Consider the following 18,690-nt stretch of genomic DNA (forward strand, 5'->3'; position numbering starts at 1 on the left):
TGCTGAAGACTGGCAGTCAGATACGCTTTCACTCTGGCAATATGAAAACCATGAGAACTTTGTCTGTGGAGCTCCTCTTCCCGCTCCTAGAGGCAGAGTTTTGTCTGCCGTGGGGCCAGACCCCTCTGGTCTGACACAGCAGGGGCCGCAGCTGCCGCTGAGCAGGGGCGAGCAGGGCAGTGACACCCCGGGCTGCGTGGCGGTGCTGAGTTTGTTGTTTCTCGTTTCCCAGGGCCTGCCATATGTGCTGAGCAGGAGGAGAAGCCCTTTGTCATCCCGAGCGTGTGGAGCTGCGAGGAGGAGGAGCTGCTGTTCCACCTGAGCTGGGGGAGGACACATCGAAGTAAGTGTCCTGTCCTGCTGCCTCTTCCTCCTCTTGCCTTCGTCATGAAGTGTCCGTGAGTCGGGTCCTTGGGTGTCCTTCGGCAGCCGTGGCCCAGCAGCCGTGTTGAGCTGCACGTTTCCAGCAGTGGTCATGTACTTCGTGTAACTTCATCCAGGGCATGACAGAATGGGAAGAGTGCTTGAATTCAGCTGGCTTTTTGAGTGTCACTCAAACTGCAGCACGCTCTGGGGGGATTCTTTCATTCCCTGCATCACTGAAAGTCTCTTTTCTCACGTCATGTAACCACAGATTAATACTGTAGGTTGGCTTGACTGGAGCCAGCTCTGCTTTTATTCTCACCCCGTAGATGGGAAGGGGCAAAGGCCTGTGTGAAGGGGTGGCCCCCTGTAAAACTGAGAGAGGTGTTTAAGTACAGGAGCTTTCTTTGGTCTGTCAGGAGCTTTCCTGTCTTATATTTTTACTACCTACAACCACAGAGATAACCAGTGTTTTACTTTTTCCTTCTCCCTATGGCAACAAAACATAAATACAACTATGAAATAGACACAATAAACCTATTATCACCACATTCTTTCATACTTTATTTGGCATAATAGATGTTATATTTACCTAAGAACCCAGATGAGAGAGGCAGAGTCTAGCAGATACAGATTTATCCAGGTTATCCCTGGGTTGCTGCTGCGTGTGTCGTGCTGCCAAGCAGAGCTTTGTGTTGGCAGGTGTAAAGGTTTCCAGGAGGCTATGGCCACTGTGTGCACAGGAGAGCTCTTAAAACAGCTTCTCTGCCCTCCACTTGGTAAGTGTTAGGACTGCATTTGTACGTTAGAAATCAGCTGTAGGACAGAAATCAGCCTGAGCGTATTAGGAGACTGTGGAGCTGGGAGGTGCTGGGATGAGCCGAGTTCTGCGGGTCTGCGTGGGATCTCAGCGGGCGCTGGATCAAGTGGGTGAGAGTGAGCGACATGCGCAGAGTGATCCGTGCTGGTCCACTGGGGGCCTAAACAGAGCGTGGTTGTCAGTAAGTGTCTGTGTTTTCCCGCTTGTGTGCTCATGTGTTGTGTGGCCTGGTTTTGTTTGCTTTTGTGGGAAAGGTGTGTTCCCCTGTAATCTGACTTCAGGTATACCAGGAATACAAATGAGGCTGAATCCATCGTGATCAGGGAAGGACTCTTGCAGGGTGTGCACAGAAGGCTGTCAAATGAGGCTTTAGGTTCCTTAAATACCATCATCACACAAATTACTCATGTATAAGGCTTCCAAATCAAGATCACTTGTGTATCAATGTGTGAAGTTAAACAATACTATGCCTCTTCCTTCCACAGCAAATAACTGAGCTCCGTCTGACAGTTTGTTAGCTTCCCTGGGAGTAACTGTAACACAGAAATAGAGACAGGTTTTCATATAAAGTATTCACTTTCCTCTCCTCCGCGCATGTTGTGGCCGTGTAAATGAAATAACGTATCCCATGAGTTAGGCAGAGTAACTTCAGAGTGAGCTGTGGGGAGCTCTGGAGGAGCCCTGGGCTGGGGCCACAGGACGGGTGAGGTGGGAGGAACCTCTGGCCGTTGTCTCGCCCAGCGCCCTGGACTCCAAACAGGGTGACCTCAAGCAGTTTGCTCAGGGCCGTGTCCCTCTGGGTTTTGAACACCTTCAAGGAAGGAGGGTCCACAGCCTTCCTGGGCATCAGAATAAGAGTTGTTTTCTTTAAGTGGAATTTCCTGTATTTTATGTTTTGTGTCTGCTACCCCTTGCCATGGTGCTGGACACCAGTTGGAAGAGCCTGGCTCTGTCTTATTTACTGCCCCCCATCCGGCGTTCACATGTAATGACGAGATCCCCGCGCCCCGTCTGGAGGCCGAGCGGCCGCAGCGGTCGCAGCCTGCCCGGCCTGAGCGCTGCTCCGTCCCGCCGTTGCTGCAGCGCGCTTTGCTGAGCTCGCCCGGCGCCTCCGCCTTGTTCTCGCCCTGGGGGCCCGGAGCTCACAGCCCCGCTCTGGTCCGTCAGCAGCGACCGGAGCAGAACGGTGACGCCCCTCAGCCCCCTGGTGCCGCTCGCCCAGAGTCCAGGAGGCATTTCGTCTGAAAACTGTGTTGTCTTACGGAATCACAGAATGCTTTGGGTTGGAAGGAACCTCCCCAGCTCCCCATTCCCCTGCCATGACAGGGACACCTTCACCAGCTCAGGGTGCTCAGAGCCCCGTCCAGCCTGGCCTGGGATGTCTCAGGGATGGTTCATCCACCCCCTCTCTGGGTACCTGGCACAGGCTCTCACCACCCTCAGGGCCAACAATCAGAACCAGTCCCATCTCCAGGTCCTGCTTTCCGAGCGGAGGGTCTCCAGCCTCTCCTTCCCAGGGGCAGGACTTGGCCTTTACCCCAGCTGGTGTTCATGAGGATCCTTTCTGCGCACATCTTGGCCCGCTGAGGTGCCTCGAGTAGCAGCACAGCCGTCCAGGGCGCCAGCCGCTCCTCCCGATGTTTGCATTGTCTGCAAGCTTGCTGAGGGTCAGCTGTGTCCCACCAACCAGCTCTTGTCGCCTGTTTGTTTAAAAAGCAGTATGGCTGAGTACATGAGAAGGGAAATTGTGGCTTTAGTCCTACATCCACCAGAAAGGCCATTAAGTGTTGTAAATAATTATTGCTGAGCTGGTAGCAGCACAGAGGTGTCATAGCTGGCGCTGAGCTGGGCAGGCGCTGTTTGCAGGTACATCTTACTGAGGTCTAAGACCATTGTAATGGCATTTTCATGGTGTTGTAACTCAGTTCATTACATCCTGTTGGAACCATGTGACGTATCAGTTTGTATGAAGGCTGCGGGTTTGTGTGCTACCTTTACTATTCTTTCATTTTTTATGCTGTGTTCAGACCTGATCTTGTGCGCGCGTCTGTGCTTCTGTGCCATAGCCCTGGCGCTGCCCATCGCAGGGTTAAGTTCTGAAGCACCAGTTCAGGCGACTCTGCAGCCCGAGTGTAGATAGCACTGAATACCGGGGAGTGTTCCTTCCCTGCTCTTTCAGGTGTATATGTAAGATGTTACTTGGTAAAACAAGTTGCAAAGTACCCAGAATTGATACTAGTTGGTGGAACGATCAAAACTGGAGTTCAGACACTCATTTGGCTCCCAGTCTGTGCAGGTGCCCTGGTTTTGAGCCCAGAACGGTGAGGAGCCGAGGAAGCTGACAGCACGTGGAGTACAACTTTCAGAAGCCATAACACTTCAGGTTAAATCAGTAGTTAAGATTAAACAATGTGCATCCTCAAGTAGCTTTTACTCTTATGGACTTGAGCACTGATGTCGTAGCTGCTAAGTCTGCTCGGTTTTGTCTTCTCCACACAGAGCTCTGTGTCTAACGTTAGCAATTTTGCAAAGACCAAAGGTACCATTGCATTCGTGACCATTCTGACACAGCCTTTGGGTTTTGTTGGTACAGGCTACTCGCGTTCCAGAATGTTTGTTGGAGACGAAGACGCTGATGATACTGAAATGTACGAAGATGAACTTTATCGCGAGGAGTCATCCAGCGAGCAGAGCGTTGATAGTGAGGTGGAATTTCATCTCTACAGCCAGATCCACTATTCCCAAAATCTTGGAGAAATAAGCACACTGGAAATGGATGAAGAAGACGATGTTGCAGGAATCCTGGATCATAGTTCAGTTCTAACTGAGAAACGCTCCAAAGACAAGAAGAGCACTGAATTAATTGATGGTGGTGTTCAGTTTTCAGACGACCCCGAGATCATCGTCTTGTCTGACACACCGGATGAAGACAGTGTTTATAAAAGCAAAGGGAAGAAGTCAACAAGCTCTTTAGCTCGCAGTAGAAGACAAACCCCTCCGATCTGTTCCACACCACGTCACCCCGAAGCTCCGGGGTGTGACGCCCTGTGTCCCACTGCGTCAGCCACGGGCCTTCCAAGGAAAAGGAAAAGTACCGGTGGGAAGCCTGACCCGGGTGGTTCCGCTGGAGCTCTTACCATCCAAGATGTGTTCGTAATAGAGGACAGCTCAGAGGAGGACAGCCTGGTATCCGAAAGTGACAACGTCGAGAGCTGGATGCTGCTGGGAGCCAGTACTGATGACAGAGACAAAGATATAATGCTGAACCTCGAGGGCTGTGCGACTCCGGTCAGTGAAGGTCAGTACTTTTTTTAATCGCTTATTTATTCTTCTGTACGTGGGAGGATTTGTCTGCAACAATACTGATGTCAATGTTTGAAAAGAAAGACAAAAAGAAACCAAATTGGAGTTCTTAACGATGGTTGCAAAACTATGATGAAGGAAATAGCCATTTTTTATACCATTCCAATACCATTATTTCAGTAGTGTCAGATCTGGAAAGAGTGTTTCTGCTGGTAGAAGTTTAGAAGTAATTTCAGAATGATTCATGTTGTGGAGTTTACGACTTTCCTGTATTTTTGTATTCTTAAGAGCAAATAAGAAGTTGCGGGTGGGCAGGGAGGAGCGGGGGTGGAATACAGAGGGAACACAGTGGTTGCTTATTGTAAACAAAGTGAGTAGGAAAAAAACCTGCCACATTCTGGGGACTGAAGGTGTGAAGGAAATCAGAGGTGGGGACTGCACAACGATAAAACGACTGATGAAGGGCGCTGCAGGGCAGGAAGGTAGCAGGTGTTCCTAACTCGGGAGCAGCGTGGGCGCTCGCTCCGTGCTGAGCACTGCTGTGCCCCGGCCTGCCCGGCGCAGTGCCCCGGCCTGCCCGGCGCGGTGCCCCAGCCTCCCTGGCGCGGTGCCCCGGCCTGCCCGGTGCGGTGCCCCAGCCTGCCCTGCGCGGTGCCCCGGCCTGCCTGGTGCGGTGCCCCAGCCTGCCCTGCACGGTGCCCCGGCCTGCCCGGCGCGGTGCCCCAGCCTCCCTGGCGCGGTGCCCCGGCCTGCCTGGTGCGGTGCCCCAGCCTCCCTGGCGCGGTGCCCCAGCCTGCCCAGCGCGGTGCCCCAGCCTGCCCAGCGCGGTGCCCCAGCGCTGCCGTGGCGTGGTGCCCCAACCTGCCCAGCGCGGTGCCCCAACCTGCCCAGCACGGTGCCCCAGCCTGCCCGGCGTGGTGCCCCGGCCTGCCCGGCGTGGTACCCTGCGGTGCCGTGACGCTGCCAGGCGCTGCCGTGAGCCGCAGCGGAGCCGAGGGTCAGCGCCCAGCGGTTCTGCAGCCGCTGCCGCGGGAGCCTGGCACTTCATGCTCTTGGTCTGAAGTTTACTGTAACTTCTTGTATGGATTCTGCACTGAATGACTCAGAGAGATTCCCAACCAAGACTAATATCTCATGGTTTGGTATTTTGCAGCATATTCTTCCGCATTACAGCGCAGAAAGTTAGTGCATGTGATGGTTAGTGAGGTATTTTAAATATGTGTTTGTAATAATCATACTATGTAATACATGCTTTGTCACCAGCAAATAGAAACTCTGAGATGATCAGCCGTGGTTTTTCCTGCCCACTGGTTTCCCGAACAGACGGTGTCCCGAAGCGGTGTCCCCTGCTGGCCTGGGAAAGCGGCCCCGGCGGCAGGGCTGGCCTGGTCACCGCGGAGGGGACACCTTGGAGACACTGCTTTCTGGTTTTTTTCACTTAAAGAAGAAGTATACCATAATTTGACTTGTTGTGCATGTAAGCGATGTGGGTTTGTGCCGGGAGAGGAAGGGCTGCGCGGCGCCGGCCTGGAGGCTGCGGTTCCTCGAGACGGCTGCGCGAGCGGCGCGGCTGTCACGCTGCTGTGGCGCGGGTGGGGAGGGGAAGCTCACAGATTGCCTTTGCCATCTTTCCTGGTAAAACGCCTGTTCCGTGCCCGTAACTCTGGCTTTTGCTCGGGAGCTGTTCCTGCGCGTGTTCTTGCGCCGCTGTCCACAGTCTGGCCCGTCGCGTGCGCGGGTCCCCAGGGCTGGTCCGGGCACCAACGCGCTGGCCCAGCCTCGGGGCTTCGGAACGGCCCCCGGCACAGGCAGCGGCAGAAGCACCAGGTGCCAGGGCAGAACCCCACAGAGCCATGTTGTATTTGGAATTTATGTATTTTTTTTTCTACCTATAATTATTTTAAAATGTGTTTTCTAAGAATTAAAATGCAGTTGCTAAATTTCGTAATAATTTCATAATACCTTTCTTTTTCTGTTTTCATCTCCTGTCTTTCTTTGAAACTAGCGCTAATTAGCATGTCTTTCTCTTAAATTACTCTGCCTGTTGGGCAGCCAGTGTTTGGTGGCGTGTGGTGGCTGCTGGCCAGTGGTCCAGTTTGTGCGTAGCACAGATAATACGTTTTCTGGGCAGAGGATGTTCTCTCATGACCGCTGGGCAGGCGGGTGACCTGGGGACACGTGGCCGCGGGGGAACGGTGCTGGCGAGACCCGCACGGCCCTGTGCTCTTCGTGTCGCCTTCCTGAGTGCGGGGGGTTCGCAGAAAGTCTCGACCTCTGCACGTTTCTTCCAGTTGTGCACAAGCCGCTGCCGCTGCGTTTGCTGCACCGTGGGCTCCGTGCCCTGGGCAGAGCGGGCTCTGTGCCACGGGGTCCGTGCCCTGGGCAGAGCGGGCTCTGTGCCACGGGGTCCCTGCCGCAGGGTCCCTGCTGCGGGGTCCGTGCCATGGGGTCTGCGCCACTGGCTCCGTGCCGCAGTGTCCGTGCCGCGGGGCCCGCACAGGGTGGGCTCTGTCCAGACCCCTCTCCAGCACGGCACAGTGCCAGGGAATGGCGTCGGGTGGCTCCGGCACACCAAAGTGCGGTTCAGCTGCTCTGTTTCTGACGTGGGTGGTGATGGGGATGCAGAGACACAGGCTGAAATCAAACCAGTGCTGCACGTATCTGTGTATGTAGTGATAGACCGAAACAGCATTAGAACAGTTTTAGGGAACAAAAGCCATCAGTCTTCCTTACGTAAAGTAACTGTAATTTCTTTATTGAGCTTACACAGCACTGTATCTCTGTTTCTATCCTCTCAGCTCAGGAACGACATTGAGGTGCTGGAGGGTCCAGAGAAGAGCAACAAGACTGGGGAAGTGACTTGAGCACAAGCCCTATGGGGAGAGGCTGAGGGAGCTGGGCTTGTTCAGTCTGGAGAAGAGGAGGCTCAGAGCTGAGCTCAGCACTCTCTAGAACCACCTGAAGGGCAGTTCTAGCCAGGTGGGGATTGGGCTCTTCTCCCAGGCATCAGCAATAGGACAAGGGGCCATGGGCTTCAACTCTGCCAGGGGAAATTGAGGCTGGAGATTAGAAAGCAATTCTGTGCAGAGAGTGGTCAGGCATTGGAATGGCTGCCCAGGGAGGTGCTGGACTCACCGTCCTGGAGGTTTTGAAACTGAGATTGGCCATGGCACTTAGTGCCATGATCTGGTCAGTGGGCTGGAGTTGGACCAAGGGTTGGACTGGATGATCTCTGAGGGCTTTTCCAACCCAGGCCAGTCTGTGATTCGGTGATTCTGTGACTTCTTTGCCTAAATGTAAACATAAAAAATTTAAATCCAAAGGAAGAAATGCATTTTAAATATACCTGTTGGCAAATTATCCTCTCAAAGATATTATCTTCTAATTCATTTAAATTATTTTGAGCTATGCACAGTTCTGTTTTCAGGATTTCTAAAGAATGAGGCCAGGTGTTTAGCTGACTGCAGAGTACGTACATCCCAGTTTAGGGCTTGCAGTACCAGCTCGCATGGACGCGTGGGGCGCGGGGACTGGGGAGGCGCTTTCCCTCTGCCTCCCGCAGTGCTGCCTGTGCCTGCGCAGGCGGGACGGCCTCCCAGGACGGTGTCCTGGTGCACTGGGGTCCAGTTTGCTCCACACTGAACAAGAAGCTGAAATGTGAGCAATTCCCTGGCTGTGAGAGCTGCCGGTTGTGTCGGTCGTTTGGTGAGTCTGGGACCCAGAAACAGAGATGCTGAGGTTCCACTGGCGTCAGAAATCCTCAAAGAAAGGAATTAGGCATATTTTTGTATTCTGTTATCTTCTCTACATCTTACTTGCCTGCGCTGCTCTTGTCTACAGCCTCCTTAATTTCAATATTCTCTATAAACAAATAAGACTTCCTTGGTGCCTCCAGTGCAGTCGTCTTCCCGTGTGGCGCTCTGCTCTCCGTCACCGCCGTGATAGACAGGTGTCACTGCGCCTTGGGAAACCAGCTCTGGGTCCCGATGGCAAATCCAGGTTTGCCTCTACCCTTTTGTCTTCAGGTGACATCTTGGAAATCATGGCTGGTAAACCCTGCTGTTCAGTGCAGAGCTCGAAGCGTTTCCCTTTCCCGCCCTCTTTGCAAGTGGCTTTAGACGCCTGTCACGTTTCATTTTTGCTCGTCTAACAGGTTGAGCAGCGCTGTATCTGTAAAGAGCACCTTTCCTCACGCGCCTGCTGGTTTCACCGCGCGCACAGCGGGTGGCAGCCTCCCGTTACCTGGGATGTGCAGGGGGTGCTGGTGCTCTTGTTTCACACAGAGGTACCGGGGCGGTGTGCGCGGTGTCCGCGGTGTGTGCAGTCCCCGCGGTGTGCGCTGTGTCCGCGGTGCCCGTGGTGTGTGCAGTCCCCGCAGTGTGCGCGGTGTGTGCAGTGCCCGCGGTGTGCATGGTGTGCACGGTGTCCGCAGTGTGTGCAGTGCCCGCGGTGTGCACGGTGTCCACGGTGTGTGCAGTGCCCACGGTGTGCGTGATGTGCACGGTGTGTGCAGTGCCCGCAGTGTCCGCGGTGTGCACGGTGTGCGTGGTGTCCATGGTGTGTGTAGTGCCCGCAGTGTGCGCGGTGTCCGTGGTGTGTGCAGTGCCCGTGGTGTCCGCGGTGTGTGCAGTGCCCGCGGTGTGCACGGTGTCTGTGGTGTGTGCAGTGCCCGTGGTGTCTGCGGTGTGTGCAGTGCCCGCGGTGTGCGCGGTGTACATGGTGTCCGCGGTGTGTGCAGTGCCCGCGGTGTGCGCGGTGTGCACGGTGTCTGCAGTGTGTGCAGTGCCCGTGGTGTCCGTGGTGTGTGCAGTGCCTGCGGTGTGCGCGGTGTGCATGGTGTCTGCAGTGTGTGCAGTGCCCGCGGTGTCCACGGTGTGTACAGTGCCCGTGGTGTGCGCGGTGTGCGCGGTGCCCTGGCTGTGCTGTTCTGTGAGGTTGTACACAGTTCCCGCAGAGCTGAAGGACGGTGACCACCTACCCCCGCATGTCACCTGTCCCCCTGGCCACCTGGGCTTTCCTTGGTGGCATTTGGAGACGCGTGTGCTGCTGCTGCTGGGTACTTTGCAGAACGTGTCCTGCCTGCTTCATGTGGTGTTTAAAAACAGGTAATTCAGGAAATCTAGGTCTTTGGTATCATTTGCCTGATTTTAAAAATGTCTGGAGTCTAGGAGAGAGTGTGCAAAGAGAATTGTTGGAAACTGCACAGTGCACTAAAGGTAGCGCATTCCTCTTCAGCGTCGGAGTCTCCGGTCTCTGGAGGAGGGTGCTCCCCTCCCACCCCGTCCTCCACTTGCAATGAGTATGTATGGTAAGAACGTTAATCTCCTGTAGCTGGAAGTCTTTCATCCATCCCTTCATTAGCAGCTTCCATTTACGTATTTCCTCTCCCGTGGAGAGCTGCAGTCCCGCTCTCTGCATGATGTTCTCCTCGTGCCTCTGGAAAGACGCTTGCGGAGCTGCAGCGTTGTGTGCGGCCGCTCGGGGTACAGAGGACAGCTCACCTCCTCGGGCCGTCCTCTGCCCTCCCGCGTCCTTCCCCGGGGACCAGGGGCTGATGCGACCGCGTTCGGGGGTTGGTGCGTTTGTGGAGCGCAGCCTGTGTTTGGGTTCGAACCCTGGGTGTGTACAACACACGCCGTGTGGGTTTGTACCACACACCCTGTGCGGGTTTGTGCAACACACACTGTGCGGGTTTGTACAACACACGCCGTGCGGGTTTGTACAACACATGCCGTGCGGGTTTGTACAACACATGCCGTGCAGGTTTGTACAAGACACGCCGTGCGGGTTTGTACAACACACCCTGTGCGGGTTTGTGCAACACACACTGTGCGGGTTTGTGCAACACACGCCGTGCGGGTTTGTACCACACACCCTGTGCGGGTTTGTATAACACACGCCGTGCGGGTTTGTACAACACACACTGTGCGGGTTGTTGCGGGGGCGGGGGTTTGAATCCCAGTTTGTACAACACAGCCCTGCAGGTTGTTGCGGGGGCGGGGTTTGTACAGCACAGCCGTGCGGGCTGTTGCGGGGGCAGGGTTTGTACAGCACAGCCGTGCGGGCTGTTGCGGGGGCGGGGTTTGTACAGCACAGCCGTGCGGGCTGTTGCGGGGGCGGGGTTTGTACAACACAGCCCTGCAGGTTGTTGCGGGGGCGGGGTTTGTACAGCACAGCCGTGCGGGCTGTTGCGGGTGCGGGCTGTTGCGGGTGCGGGGTTTGTACAGCACAGCCGTGCGGGCTGTTGCGGGTGCGGGGTTTGTACAACGCGGCCGTGTCTCAGGTGCCCTCGGGCGCGCCGCAGCGGCGCAGAGCTCGGCCGGGGCTGCGTGTCTTGCGGGATGTTTGTCAGTCTGAGCTGTCTGAACAGGTGAAATAACTCTGGTGTTCCCTAGCAGTTTGCCTCCGGAATTTGGCAAAATACAATTATTCTTCATCTTCTCTGTAGAAATGAGTCGTGAAATGAAGCAAGTACCCAAAAGGCAAATAATTTCACGTGACGCAGGGGGTTTTATGTCCACTTTTGCTGTTACTGTCCTGTAAAACTGCCCTGTACAAAAAGGAACAGTGAACAAAAGGTTGAGTGCAAGCGAGTATTTCCAAACCATTTTCTCAGTTATTTTGGCGTCCATTTCTGTCTTGTTTTCCAGGTGCAGGTCTCGTTCCGCACTCATTTTCATCCTTAGTGATCAAGTCTCTCATTTAGTCAAATAAACCATAGCAAAAATGCACCTGAAGATAGAAGGGGATTTGAACATTTAGTGAATGAACTCATAACGAAAATACATGCCTAAATGAGAAAGAAAGCAGGGGGGGTATTTTAATTTTGCCTCTTTCCTACAAAATAGTGTATAAAGGTGTTTTCAGCAGCAGTAACCGCAGCTTACGGAGTCAAAACGGAAGCAGCAATCTGATAAGTTTATCCGAGTTCACCTCGGTCAGCCGCGCTCAGCAGGAAACGCCCGGTGTTAACTTCGGTGTTTAAACGGCGGCTGCATGTGCCCGTCGCTGCTCCCCGGCTCTGGGCGCTGCAGGAGCTTCACCACGCCGGCCACATCTGTGTGTCTGTCTGCCTGTGCTGTTAATTAATTCATTAACTTTCAGCCCAACCTTTGCAAGATAAAGAACGTTGTTGTTCTGGAGTCCTGATATTTGTGGGGCCATCATTTTCTACAAAAATATCTACAGGACATTTGCAGTTGTGTCAGGCCACAGAAACGCTGTTTGAGCGGCCAAAGTTCGCGTAGTTCTTGGATGCTGAAGCCGTGGAAACACAGAGTTCAGTTTCAGCGAAAGCTGCTTTCAAAAGTAAAAAGGATTTCCCGGTGAAAATCAGTTTATCAACTGAAATATTTCTGTTATCGATACATAATGGTGTGTGCGGCATTTCTGAAACGGAGCAGGACTGTGCACGGCACGAGTTTCAACGTCGAAAGAGCCAAAGCCCCTGGGGGGGCTGGCGGGGGCTGCGGGTACCGGGAACCGGGACAGACCCGCGGGCAACACCGACGTGAGCGGGTGTGAGCTGGTGTGAGCTGGTGTGAGCTGGGAGAGCTGGTGTGAGCTGGGAGAGCTGGTGTGAGCGGGTGTGAGCTGGTGTGAGCTGGGAGAGCTGGGAGAGCTGGTGTGAGCGGGTGTGAGGTGGTGTGAGCTGGGAGAGCTGGTGTGAGCTGGTGTGAGCGGGTGTGAGCTGGGAGAGCTGGTGTGAGCGGGTGTGAGGTGGTGTGAGCTGGTGTGAGCTGGGAGAGCTGGTGTGAGCGAGTGTGAGCGGGTGTGAGCTGGTGTGAGCTGGGAGAGCTGGTGTGAGCGGGTGTGAGCTGGTGTGAGCTGGTGTGAGCTGGGAGAGCTGGTGTGAGCTGGGAGAGCTGGGAGAGCTGGTGTGAGCGGGTGTGAGCTGGTGTGAGCTGGTGTGAGCTGGGAGAGCTGGTGTGAGCTGGGAGAGCTGGGAGAGCTGGTGTGAGCGGGTGTGAGCTGGTGTGAGCGGGTGTGAGCTGGGAGAGCTGGTGTGAGCTGGTGTGAGCGGGTGTGAGCTGGGAGAGCTGGTGTGAGCTGGGAGAGCTGGTGTGAGCTGGTGTGAGCTGGTGTGAGCTGGTGTGAGTGGGTGTGAGCTGGTGTGAGCGGCTGTGAGCTGGGAGAGCTGGTGTGAGCTGGGAGAGCTGGTGTGAGCGGGTGTGAGCTGGTGTGAGCTGGGAGAGCTGGTGTGAGCTGGGAGAGCTGGTGTGAGTGGGTGTGAGCTGGTGTGAGCTGGGAGAGCTGGTGTGAGCGGGTGTGAGCTGGTGTGAGCTGGTGTGAGCTGGGAGAGCTGGTGTGAGCTGGGAGAGCTGGGAGAGCTGGTGTGAGCGGGTGTGAGCTGGGAGAGCTGGTGTGAGCTGGTGTGAGCGGGTGTGAGCTGGGAGAGCTGGTGTGAGCTGGTGTGAGCGGGTGTGAGCTGGGAGAGCTGGTGTGAGCTGGGAGAGCTGGTGTGAGCTGGTGTGAGCTGGTGTGAGCTGGTGTGAGTGGGTGTGAGCTGGTGTGAGCTGGTGTGAGCTGGGAGAGCTGGTGTGAGCTGGGAGAGCTGGTGTGAGCGGGTGTGAGCTGGTGTGAGCTGGGAGAGCTGGTGTGAGCTGGTGTGAGCTGGGAGAGCTGGTGTGAGCTGGGAGAGCTGGTGTGAGTGGGTGTGAGCTGGTGTGAGCTGGGAGAGCTGGTGTGAGCGGGTGTGAGCTGGTGTGAGCTGGTGTGAGCTGGGAGAGCTGGTGTGAGCTGGGAGAGCTGGGAGAGCTGGTGTGAGCGGGTGTGAGCTGGTGTGAGCGGGTGTGAGCTGGGAGAGCTGGTGTGAGCTGGTGTGAGCGGGTGTGAGCTGGGAGAGCTGGTGTGAGCTGGGAGAGCTGGTGTGAGCTGGTGTGAGCTGGTGTGAGCTGGTGTGAGTGGGTGTGAGCTGGTGTGAGCTGGTGTGAGCTGGTGTGAGCTGGTGTGAGCTGGGAGAGCTGGTGTGAGCGGGTGTGAGCTGGTGTGAGCTGGTGTGAGCTGGGAGAGCTGGTGTGAGCTGGTGTGAGCTGGGAGAGCTGGTGTGAGTGGGTGTGAGCTGGGAGAGCTGGTGTGAGCTGGGAGAGCTGGTGTGAGCTGGGAGAGCTGGTGTGAGTGGGTGTGAGCTGGTGTGAGCTGGGAGAGCTGGTGTGAGCTGGGAGAGCTGGTGTGAGCTGGTGTGAGCTGGTGTGAGCTGGGAGAGCTGGTGTGAGCTGGGAGAGCTGGTGTGAGCTGGTGTGAGCGGGTGTGAGCTGGTGTGAGCTGGGAGAGCTGGTGTGAGCTGGTGTGAGCTGGTGTGAGCTGGGAGAGCTGGTGTGAGCTGGTGTGAGCTGGTAGAGCTGGTGTGAGCTGGGAGAGCTGGTGTGAGCTGGTGTGAGCTGGTGTGAGCTGGTGTGAGCTGGGAGAGCTGGTGTGAGCTGGTGTGAGCTGGGAGAGCTGGTGTGAACTGGTGTGAGCTGGGAGAGCTGGGAGAACTGGGCTGGCCGGAGCTCGCACACGGCACCACACCAGCCACGGGCTGCGGTGAAGCTGCGGTGGGGTGGGAGGCTCTGGCTGTGCCGTGGGGTGCAGGGGCTTCCAGAGGGGGTGGGAGCCCGTAGTCCCGGAGCTGTGTCCCGGCTGTGCCCCAACTGTGCCTGCAGTCTCGGTGCTGTGCCCGCAGTCCTGGTGCTGTGCCCCGGCTGTGCGCGCAGTCCTGGTGCTGTGCCCACAGTCCTGGTGCTGTGCCCCGGCTGTGCCTGCAGTCCTGGTGCTGTGCCCACAGTCCTGGTGCTGTGCCTGCAGTCCTGGTGCTGTGCCCCGGCTGTGCCTGCAGTCCCGGTGCTGTGCCCACAGTCCTGGTGCTGTGCCCGCAGTCCTGGTGCTGTGCCCCGGCTGTGCGCGCAGTCCTGGTGCTGTGCCAGAGGTCCTGGTGCTGTGCCTGCAGTCCCAGTGCTGTGCCCAGGCTGTGCGCCGATGCTGTGCCCAGGCTGTGCCTGCAGTGCCGGTGCTGTGCCCAGGCTGTGCCGCGGTGCTGGTGCTGTGCCCAGGCTGTGCCCCGATGCTGGTGCTGTGCCCAGGCTGTGCCCCGGTGCTGTTCCCAGGCTGTGCCGCGGTGCCGGTGCTGTGCCCAGGCTGTGCTGTGGTGCTGGTGCTGTTCCCAGGCTGTGCCGCAGTGCCGGTGCTGTGCCCAGGCTGTGCCCTGGTGCTGTTCCCAGGCTGTGCCGCGGTGCTGGTGCTGTGCCCGGTGTCACGGTGCGTTGCCGTGTGCCCGCGGTGCCGCAGCCTCCCCGGTCTGTGACCCGCGGCGTTCCTGCGCGCTCCCCGGCTGCCGCCCCCGCGTTACCGGGGGTGTTGGCGCTTTGTGCATGAGCTGCTGCAGCAGAATGCGCCCCGGGGCAGCAATAAGCGCTGGGAATCCACCTGCTGTTCGGGAGATACAGCGCATGCATATGGATGTTTTGATTAAGGAAAAAACTTAATCTTCTTTACTGTGTAATGTGGATACACTTGGATCTCTTGATTATTTAAGAAAAAAATTAATAAAACTAATAAAGTTCCTCTGCGAACCTGGAGGGTGCAGAGCAAGCGTGCCCGCGTGCCCGCGTGCCCGCCGCCGGGCCGCCCTTGGCCGCACGGATTCCGCCGTTGTGAACCCGGCTCTGATTTAAATTTCCCATGGCCTTGGATTGCTGACTGGGTTTTCTGCAAGACTGCCCATGCTTACATGGTCATATATTCTGGGTGGCTTTTTCACTCTTTTCTCTTTTTTTTGCTGTTCTGTTGATTGTTATAAGGGGAATATTTTTCCACTTCTGTCATCAGTTTGATCTTTCTTCCTTGTCCCTGTTTCTTTGGGTTTTTTACAGGTGGGGAAAAACTCTCAAATTGCTATTGAATTTTTGAAGCTGATTTAACTCCTCTGAAGCAGAAGTTCAAGACTTTTAAGTAATTACAAAATGCAACAGAGAATATACCAAGGACAAAGAATTTAAGGGTTTAAAAAGGGAAAAAGTAAATTTTGAGCTGGGTGCAAAGGGCCATGAACCACGCAGATGTGTGTGTGGAGTAAGCACGGAGAAAGTTTATATTAATGAATTCCAGCCAGAACAGAACTCTAGAGAAGGACCAATAGAAGGGATGAAACGGGGTGTTGTTAATGTTCTGTTACATGTCTCCCTGTCCATAGTAGCACCCAGAGGAAGCGTTTTTGTGTTTGAGGCTGTGGGCAGAACTGGCACTGGGGGCACAGAAGGATGGCACGCGGTTCATCTCCCGTGCCCCGGCCGTGACTGGCGCTGCTGGGGAAACTGCTCGCTGAGGGGCGGACGGCGCGCGGGGCCGGTGCTGTGCGGCCAGCGCCGTCGTGTCCAGGGCTGCCCGGCGGAGAACACGGAAACCTTGCTCCTGTGAGCGCCGGAGTTCAGCGGCTCTCTCCTGTTTGATCTGGGAGGAGATGCAGGCACACCCACAGACTATCCGAATATCTGCGAATGCAGGTGCGTAGTCAGTGTCTGTGACACAAGCTGCCGAGCCCTGGAATGGTTATAACGCTTGTCTTTATACGCTGTTATGTGTATAATTTATATTTCTAGTGTTAGTGGTGATAAGCGTTGTCTGCCTTCCATGACTGCGTTTCACGTAGGCTGATCCTCCTCCGGTGGTTCTTGCTGGTGAGCGGGATTGCCGCAGGCAGCGCGTCGGTGCCAGTGCCACGTCGGTGGCAGTGCCACATCGGTGCCCGTGCCACGTCGGTGCCAGTGCCACGTCGGTGGCAATGCCACATCGGTGCCCGTGCCACATCGGTGGCAGTGCCACGTCGGTGGCAGTGCCATGTCGGTGCCAGTGCCATTTCGGTGCCAGTGCCACGTCGGTGCCAGTGCCACGTTGGTGCCAGTGCCATGTCGGCGCCAGTGCCACATTGGTGCCAGTGCCAGGTCGGTGCCAGTGCCATGTCAGTGCCAGTGCCACGTCGGTGCCAGTGCCACGTTGGTGCCAGTGCCAAGTCGGTGGCAGTGCCATGTCGGTGCCACATCGGAGCCAGCCTGGCGCTGCTCCCTGGGCGCTGGGACAGCTCTGGCTCCACCTGTAACCGAGTGAGCGCCTGTGCCGGGGCGACTGCTCCCGCAGAGCCTGTGGGCGCTGGTGCCGCAGGGCCCCGGCGGTGCCGGTGAGCGCGGCGGCCGCGGGAGACAGCGCGCAGGGCCCAGCTGTGCGCCTGGGGTTTACGGAACAGCCGCACTGCCCACAGAAGGGCCGTGTTTTGCAGCTGTTGAATTTCGCTGCAAGGTGTTTCTTTCTGTGTGAGTTTTCTTTAGCACCAGGAGGGTTTCCTGCTGCCAGACCCAGCCCCGCTCACTCCCTGTGGCGCTGGGTTCGTGTGTCTGTTTTTCCTCGGATACTCTTGCTAATGTCTCTGATTTTACATTGTGTGCAGCGGTGCCAAGTACCTTGAATACGTCATGGGGGACAATGGCGGTGTTAGAAGTGAGAAAATAACAAAAGGGAGGCTCTGTGTGTTCGGCAGAGCTGCCCGTGGGGACGTGGTGCTGTACAGCTGGTGTTACGGAGCGGTGAAGCCGCGGCTCACATGCTGCATAAAGCCATACGGACAGAACTGGCTACCAAGATACGTTTTGTCACCAGTTTGGTGCTAATTCTGTGGGTTCCTTTGCGGTACAGGGTCAGGTTTGATGTGTGGGGGTTGGTTCTGTCCCGTTTGGCCACGTTTGCCGTGCAGGTGATGGGAATACACGCGCAGACACCGACGAGGCCGGTTGGACACTGCACACACAGGCACCAGTCACAAAACAACTCTGCTCCAAGCGCAGATTCATCTGCGTGCAGGGCTGCTCCGCGTGTCGTGGGGTTGTTCTGCGTGTCGTGGGGCTGTTTGTGCATGTCATGGGGTTGTTTGTGCGTGTTGTGGACTGTTGTGCTTGTCGTGGGGTTGTTCTGCGTGTCGTGGGGCTGTTTGCATGTCATGGGGCTGTTTGTGCATGTTGTGGGGTTGTTTGTGTGTGTTGCAGGCTGTTGCGCTTGTTGTGAGGCTGTTTCCCCATGTTGCGGTGCTGTTTCCGTGTGTTGCAGGCTGTTTCCACGTGTCATGGGGCTGTTTGTGTCATGTCACGGGGTTGTTTCTGCGTGTCGTGGGCTTGTTTCCATGTGTCGCGGGGCTGTTGGAAGGTGTTGCAGGGCTGCTGGCAGGTGTTGCAAGGCTGTTTCTGCATGTCGTGGGGCTGTTCCACGTCTTGCGGGGCTGTTGGCAGGTGCCGCGGGGCTGTTTGCGTGTTGCGGGGCTGTTCCACATGGCGCGGGGCTGTTGGCACATGTCGCAGGGCTGTTCCGCGTGTCACGGGGCTGTTTGCGTGTTGCGGGGCTGTTCCATGTGTCACGAGGCTGTTGGCACATGTCGCAGGGCTGTTCTGTGTGTCGTCGGGCTGTTCCATGTGTCATGGAGCTGTTCTGTGTGTCACGGTGCTGTTCAATGTGTCGTGGGGCTGTTCCGCATGTTGTGGGGCTGTTCTGCATGTTGTGGGGCTGTTCTGCGTGTCGTGGGGCTGTTCGCGTGTCGTGGGGCTGTTCGTGTGTCGCAGGGCTGTTCCGCGTGTTGCGGTGCTGTTCCACGTGTCATGGGGCTGTTCCATGTGTCGTGGGGCTGTTCCATGTGTTGTGGGGCTGTTTGCGTGTCGTGGGGCTGTTCGCGTGTCGCGGGGCTGTTCCACGTGTCATGGGGCTGTTCCACCTGTCATGGGGCTGTTCCATGTGTCGCGGGGCTGTTCAATGTGTCGTGGGGCTGTTGCGTGTTGTGGGGCTGTTTGCGTGTCGTGGTGCTGTTGGCGTGTCGTGGGGCTGTTGGCGTGTCGTAGGGCTGTTGGCGTGCTGTGGGGCTGTTGGCGTGTCTCGCGGCTGTGTCGTGGGCTGGTCCGCCTCAGCGCCGCAGCCAGAGCAGCCATGGCCTGGCCGGGCCTCCCCGGCGCTTCACAAATCTCCTCTAAAACCCCAACAGCCAGGGAGTGAGGGGGCGGGGGGGCTGCCAGATGCTTTTTGGTCTCTTTTTGAAACTCTCTGTGCACACCAGAGTTTTCTCGGCCCTTTTATAGCAGAGGCGGCGAACCGCCGGGTGTTCCGGGGGTGGGCGGTGGCGGTAGTTGCGTTACCGCTGTACACGTCCCCGTGCAGATGCTGCCTGAAGGTAAGCCCGACGCCGGTACCTGCACTTG

The 18,690-nt window shown here is 56.5% G+C and overlaps 1 protein-coding gene across 1 annotated transcript in view; it reads left to right on the top strand.

The window, feature by feature from the left end:
• Positions 1-3,793: 3,793 nt before the first annotated feature.
• ZCCHC7 (zinc finger CCHC-type containing 7) overlaps positions 3,794-18,690 on the top strand; it is a gene marked incomplete at both ends in the record, with an annotated part of 122,090 nt that continues 107,193 nt past the window's right edge. The window contains one exon of the mRNA XM_080362173.1: positions 3,794-4,481. Within this exon, the coding sequence (XP_080218299.1) occupies positions 3,794-4,481 (688 nt within the window). The remainder of the gene's footprint in view (positions 4,482-18,690) is intronic.

Source organism: Nesoenas mayeri (assembly GCF_963082525.1).
Source record: "Nesoenas mayeri genome assembly, chromosome: Z".
NCBI classification, from domain to species: domain Eukaryota; kingdom Metazoa; phylum Chordata; class Aves; order Columbiformes; family Columbidae; genus Nesoenas; species Nesoenas mayeri.